This window comes from Carcharhinus amblyrhynchos, chromosome 3 (assembly GCF_965287045.1).
Source record: "Carcharhinus amblyrhynchos chromosome 3, sCarAmb.v2.hapA, whole genome shotgun sequence".
In the NCBI taxonomy this organism is placed as follows: domain Eukaryota; kingdom Metazoa; phylum Chordata; class Chondrichthyes; order Carcharhiniformes; family Carcharhinidae; genus Carcharhinus; species Carcharhinus amblyrhynchos.
This window is the reverse complement of record NC_137326.1, coordinates 136,314,473-136,321,242: the sequence shown is the minus strand read 5'-3', so window position 1 is coordinate 136,321,242 and position 6,770 is coordinate 136,314,473. Positions and strand designations below refer to the sequence as shown.

The 6,770-nt window shown below is 46.5% G+C and overlaps 1 protein-coding gene across 2 annotated transcripts in view; it reads right to left on the bottom strand.

Annotated features, from left to right (window-relative positions):
- Nucleotides 1-1,399: 1,399 nt before the first annotated feature.
- pcyt1aa (phosphate cytidylyltransferase 1A, choline a) overlaps nt 1,400-6,770 on the bottom strand; it is a 40,028-nt gene continuing 34,657 nt past the window's right edge. For both annotated transcript variants that reach the window (XM_080186082.1, XM_080186080.1), the window contains 2 exons: nt 5,524-5,712; nt 1,400-3,529 (listed from right to left, as the gene is read on the bottom strand). In XM_080186082.1, coding sequence (XP_080042208.1) covers nt 3,332-3,529; nt 5,524-5,712 — 387 coding nt within the window. In that variant the 3' untranslated portion in view covers nt 1,400-3,331. The remainder of the gene's footprint in view (nt 3,530-5,523; nt 5,713-6,770) is intronic.

Sequence of the window (6,770 nt, the reverse complement as noted above, 5' to 3'; positions counted from 1 at the left end):
GTTTAACCCCAATTACAGCATGGGTGCATTAAAAAAAATCACAGGTTTTTAAATAAAGAGATTGTAACTTCCACAAAATTCAAAAAAAAACAAGCAAAGTCCAGTTGACAGGGCAACAAATCCTGTCTGGAAAGCACTAGCTGCAGCTTGTCAGTAGCACTGATTAGGTTACTGGTCCAGTAACCCAAAAGTCTGGCCTTATGATCCAGGAATATGGCTTTGTGTCCCAGCATGGCAGCAAGAAAATTTAAAATAAATCCAGAATAAAAAGCCATCATCAGTGAAGCTATTGGATTGTCAGGAAAACTCATCTGGTTCACTAATGTCCTTTAGGGAAGGAAATCTGCCATCCTTACACTGTCTGGCCTACATGTGGACTCCAGAGCCACAGCAATGCGGCTGACTCTTCACTGCCCTCTGAAATGGCCAGGTGACCAACATCTGGGGTCTTGTGTGAAAAGAGGAAGAGCTGCCCCACAGACTAATCAAGGAGCAGCCTGACACGGTCATACTCACAGATACATACCTTTCAGTCAGCATCTACCACTCCCCTCTCACCATCCCTGGTTACATCCTGTCCCCCACCCCCACACAGGGGCAATATAAAGCAGACTCAGACACAGAAACAGAAAGCAATATTAGGACAGATGACCAAAAGCTTGGTCGAAGAGGTAGGTGCTTTGGGATGCATCCTGAAGGTGGAAAGCGAGGTAGAGAGGCAGAGAAGTTCAGGGAGGGAATTCCATAGCCGAGGCCAGGAAGCTGAAGGCACAACCACCAGTGGTGGAGTGGGTTAAATTGGAGATGTTCGAGGGGCCAGAACCCAGCAAGGGCGGAGGATTGAGGGGCTGGATGAGAGATTACAGAGACGAGGAGGGATTTGAAAACAAGGATGAGAATTTTAAAATTGTGTTGTTTCACTGGGACCCAGTTTAACTCAATGAGTACAAGGGGTGATGAGTGAATGGGGCTCAATGTGAGTTGGAACGCAAAGCTTTTAACGACCTGAAGCTTACAGAGATGGAAGGTTGGTCAGGGCAGCTCGGTAATCATCTAGTCTGGAGCTAACAAAGACGCGGGTGAAAGGTTTTAGCAGATGAGTTGAGGCAGGGACAAAGTTGCACAACATTAGAGGTAAAAACAGCAGGTCTGATTCATGGAGCGGACGTGTGACCTTTAGCTCACCTTAGGGACCAGGCAAGACATTAAGGTTGCAAATGGCAGTGGCCAGGATGAAGCTGGGAGCTAGGGAATGGAATTGGCACCAGGGATCAGACACAATAGCTTCAGTCTTGTCAATATTTAGTTGGAGGAAATATCTGTTCTTTTATGAACATCAGGTAAGCAGTCTGAACAAGTTAATGACATGAGGGAGTCGAGGTAGAGCTGGGGGGGGGGGGGGTGGAGGGGAGGCGCCAACATACATGTGGAACCTGACACACTGCTTTTTTGGGTGATAACATAAAACATCCCAGTCCATCTCACCAGAGAGAGTGAGGGCCAGCGTGGATTGGAAATAGGAGGGCGGGGGGTGGGGGTTCGACAGACATCCATGGGTGACAGCCAAGCTAATGGCGTAGGGGCAAGGAATCATTAGGGACGAGCAAAAATCCTGGTCTTACCAGTGACATCCGCATCCTGTGAATGAACAAAAACACAGTGTTCATGACTGCTACACCCTCAGCTTATGTTCCGTCATCATTTGTACCAGTGGCAAAGCAAAAGCTGAAGGAGAACTTGCTGGAAACGTCATACAGCTCAGTCAACGCAGGAGGAAAGACATTTAAAGTTTTGGTTAAACACTGTCAGTTCTGATGCCCCAAACATTAACCTGATTTTTCCTTTTCAGGCACTAGGTGAGACTGCTGTGCATTTACAGGGGCATTTTCTCCTTACTTATTTCAACCTCCTCTCTTAAATTTTTGAAAAGGGACTGAATGAGTACGGAATATAGCTCTGTTAAATATCAGTCTGAATGCCAACACTGGATTCATCTGTGAACATGCATAAGTGTACATCCAATGCACAGAACATGTCGGAGATATACAAACACCTCGGCCACTAACAATGCACATTGAACACACACAACAATGGGATTCCCAAGGTATTTCAATTCAGACCATAAACCTAAAGGCTCTGAGCAGCACAGACACTAAACAGTGATCTATCCATTTACATTGTACAGTACAAGTGAAATCCAATGTGAGCTCCACCTCAAGCAAGTTCCAAGTTTTCCAAGTGCAGAAAGGGTTGATTACACACCGTGACTCAAAACTTAAAACTGTTAAGTGCCAGATAAACGTGTGGATGACAGTGAGTTTGAGCACAGGCCTGCCCAGTGACCTGCTGCTGCGGTGAACAGTGTGAGCTGTGTGCCAAACGGAAAGGGCAGATACTGCCCCCAGTTCTTTCTATCCTTTGGGGAGTCCGCCTTGGCACCGCAAAACTCCACACTTTCACTGACCAATCGCAGTGACTGTCTATACTCACGGCAAGGCAAACACTAAAAAATGAGGGGAGAGGGGAATCACGCTGATTTCATATGGGAGTGTAGGAGGGGGGCACATAATTAAATTTCCTCCCCTCTAAACTAAGGGGCATGTGCTTCTGATGGTATATCCACCACCCCCAGTCTCAACTCCTCCAGCGTGCCACTGGAAGCTTAAACTGACAGCATCTCCACTCCCACCAGCCCTGATTTTAGTCCAGTTGACGTTGAGCCAACCCAGCAAGACTGGACACAAGACAGGAAGGGGTTGTTGAACAGGCGGAGCTGGAGAGGCTGGTCATGCAACTGTGAGTAATGTGCATGTCCCAACTCCTTCACCATTGGGAACACCGCTCAGATAGATGGAAGCAGAGGGAGCCTGAGAATGGATACGAGACCCATTCTCCAAATTAGGGTGGATATACATTTCTAGTCTTACACGCGAGAATACACATTAAACTTTGACGTACAAGTCCCGACTGTACTCAAATACAACACGAGGCCTTAAAATATAAAAGAAATCCATTTTCCCGTGATCTTTACAAAGCGTTTCTTTTAAATTAGTTTAATTTGCTAAAAAGAAAAACCATTTTACATCGTTTGAGCCATTTCCCTGTGGAAAATTATTTGTTTTTAATGTTTTAATTCCAAAGTCCAACTTGACCCCATTTGTTGGAACATCCTTTCTGCGTAGGTGTGTAAGAAAGTGATACTTGCCTCAAGTCTGTGGGCCTTGTGGATCACAGGCAATCGATGGGTAGAATTGGAGGGGGCGGGGTGGGGGGGTGAGGTGCGGGTGTTGGGGGGGTGTAAAAAGACCCCGGCAAAGAAAAAGCAGGACCTTTATTCTGAATCGTCGTCACTGATGTCGTAGCCAGCCGCGTTCCTCTCTGGTTTTGGTGAGCAGGGCGGCGAGGACTTGGAGAAGGGCCATCGGAAGGTGGGAGAGGGCGACCGCTCCCGGGCGGGACTGTTGCTTGGACTCTGTTTCGGGGTGATTGCTTGCAGCATTCGACCTTTACCCTCTTTCAGCATGTGTTTCTGTTCCATCGGGGAGGCAATGAAAAAGAACCAGCAGAAACCTGTAAGTCTACGCAGTGTCGCAATCGTCTGCTCCAACAACAAACTGCATTTACATAGCATCCTGAAAGAGCATATATCAGGAGGCCCCCTAGGACCTGTTCCAACACTGACCTACCAAAACTCCGCTTTCCAGTTCCACCATGCCCTCTCTCCAATGCCGATTGGCGCTGTTAATACGGAGGAGGTCAATGACAAAAATATAGGAAGATATTAATAAACTTGCAGAATGGGTATATAATAAGTGAAGAAACTTCACCCCATGTCTGCGTGGGTTTCCTTCCACAGTCCAAGATGCATGGGTTGGGTGGATTGCCCATTCTAAATTGCTCTCAGTATCGGGGGATTAGCAGGTTAAATACATGGGGTTATGGGAACAGGGCCTGATGGGATTGTGGTTGGTGCAGGCTTGATGGGCCGAATTGCCTTTTTCTTTAAAGTTTCTTTATTAGTGAGGCTTACATTAACACTGCAATGAAGTTACCTTCACCTAACCAGCACGTCTTTCAGACTGCAGGAGAAAACCAGAGCATCTGGAGAAAACCCATGCAGACACAGGGAGAACGTGCAAACTCTGCACAGACAATGTCCCCGTCACTGTGAGGTAGCAAGTGCTAACCACTGTGCCACCGTGCCGCCCATTCTGCACTGTAGGGATCCTATGATTCTTGTTTAATCTAGCAACACATCCTTGGCACTTCACAGGAACATTATCCAAGGAGATATCTGACCAAACATTGGCCAGAGGCAGCATTGTAGGGTCCAGGCAACTGAAGGCACATTTGTCAATAGTGGAGCGATTAAAATCAGGGGCGCACGAGGAACCAGAGTTAAGGGGAGTGCAGGGACCCTGAAGGTTTGTAAATAATTAACGAGAAAGGGAAGGGCCAAGGCCAAAGGGTCTTTTGAACAAGAGGATGAGAATTTTAAAATAGGAACTTAAGAGGATTAAGCCACTTGGTGGTGTCAGTGCCGACTGGATGGGCCACGTGGCCTCCTCCTGCACTGTACAGATTCTGTGATAATTCAAAAGTAATTGGCTTTCTCACATTTTGGGAAGTCAGAGAGTCATAGAGCATAGAAACAGGCCCTTCAGCCCAACTTGTCCTGAGGTGAACAATGCTACAGAAATTTGAGTTCTTTCTCTCATCCTGACTTTCACACACTCTAATTTTAACAATAATTCTTTTCAGGGCCTCCTGACCTTTTTAATCTGGTGGTACCCCAATGAGCACAAAGATCTAATCTACCTTGCTGTAGCCCTTTCAAATTTCTTCTGTCTAGTACTTCGTGTCGGTGTGTGTGCTTGATCCTGGACCGGTAGACAGGCGCCGCAACAACTCGGTGACTAGCACTGCTAGCTGTGCAGATACATGGATTTGGGCCTGTGTCTGTGGAAGTTTGCGCATTCTCCCTGTGGTTGCGTGGGTTTCCTCCGGGCGCTCCGGTTTCTTCCCACACCCCAAAGATGTGCTCTTAGGCTGACTGGTTTTACCAAATTGACACTATTCTCCCCTGAATCTGGCTAAGTTAGGGGTTCCATTTGTAGACACTCAGGGTAGAATAGGTGTAGGGTGATGCAGCGGTGCAGGCTCGTTGGGCCGAAGGGCCTGTTTGCCGTGCTGGGTTGTTCTTTGTTCTTTAATGAAGTCCTGTCTACCCGTCCCCTCCTTTTCTATTTACCCGCTCCCAACAGACTGGTGCCACCTCCTTCTGCATTTTTAATAAATATAAAACAAAAAAATGCAAGGGATGCTCCCAGCTGCTGAGTCGATCTCCCACTCTACATCCAATTCTCTGAACCTCTGTGCTCATGGGTCAAGTTTACCAGATCACTTGGAGGTGCTGGGACGCAGGATTAAGTTTCTTATGGCTTATGAATAAACTTCTGTCCCAAGCTATCAGCCACTTCTGCATCTCTTATCAAGTTGTCCTGTTTACTGCACAGCACTCACCAAGGCTCCCTCTGGGCCAAACATCTCCAGGAAATTTCCGATGAACTCTCTGGACTTCTCTTCCCATTTCTGAATCAGGTCGATGCTCTTCTCCTCAACCTTCTGGACAAACTCCTTCGATTTCTCTTCCACATCTTTAACTTTCTGCTTGACTTTGTCAACTCGTTCCTGCAAGTTGTATTTCTTTTCCTGGAAAGCAGGGCGTGTGAGAGAGAGAGAGAGAGAGAGAGAGAGAGAGCATGAGGATGCAAAAGTGCATGAGGAAGTGCACAAACGTGCCGGAGAGTGGGTGTGATTGAGACAAGCAGGAGAATGCAAGGGAAGACTGTTGGAGCACATACAAGATGGAATGACTCTTGTTTAACCCTGCTGGCTTGCAACTTGCTAGAATTGTTCAGCAGTAATATAAAATTCCATTTGCCTGAGAATTTGTGCAGTTTTATATCTTTAAATTTCCTTTTTCCCCTGAAATGAACCACCGCTTGCCTAACTTTACTTTATTTCCAGCTTCACTTAGTGATGCAAGAATTCTCACAACACCAGGTTGAAGTTTAACAGGTTCATCTGGAATCATGAGTTTTTGGAGCACTGCTCCTCCATCAGGCGAGTGGAGGCAGCTTCACAAACACGGCATATATAGGAAAACCTATGTTACTCGCGATTCCAAATATACCCATTGGACTTTAACCTGCTGTTATGAGACTTGTTACTGTGCTCACTCCACTCTAACGCTGGCATCTCCACATCATTATTTAGTCAATGTCAAGAGACTCTTTTTGGTATGGTCATGACTAGGGAATCTTGCTGATCTGTTTTTAATTGCCTTATTGGGACAGTCCTGTTCCTGCTTTGACTGGTATATGCAGTGACAGCCCCAGGGCCACATCACTGTCTGCACCTGCTACAATATAAACCAGGCCATGAAGATACTGAGTACAGAGGAGGGAGACAATTTGGCCCATCCCTCTCACACTCTTTCCCAATGACCTTTCAAATTCTTCCTTTCCAGTGTTGTATCTGATTCTTGTTTTGAAAGCTCCTCCTGACTCTGTTTCCACCACCCTTTCAACAGCTCCTAGCTCACTGCGTTTAGAAATAAATTCCCTGGCTCTTTTGCCAATTTAGTTAAACCTGTGTCCTTCAGTTTCTGACCCTCCATGCCAGGAGATACAGATTCACCTTATTGACTCTGTTTAACCATTCTTGCCCCTGCTCTCACTAGCCTGGATGATGTTTATCAGCCAAAC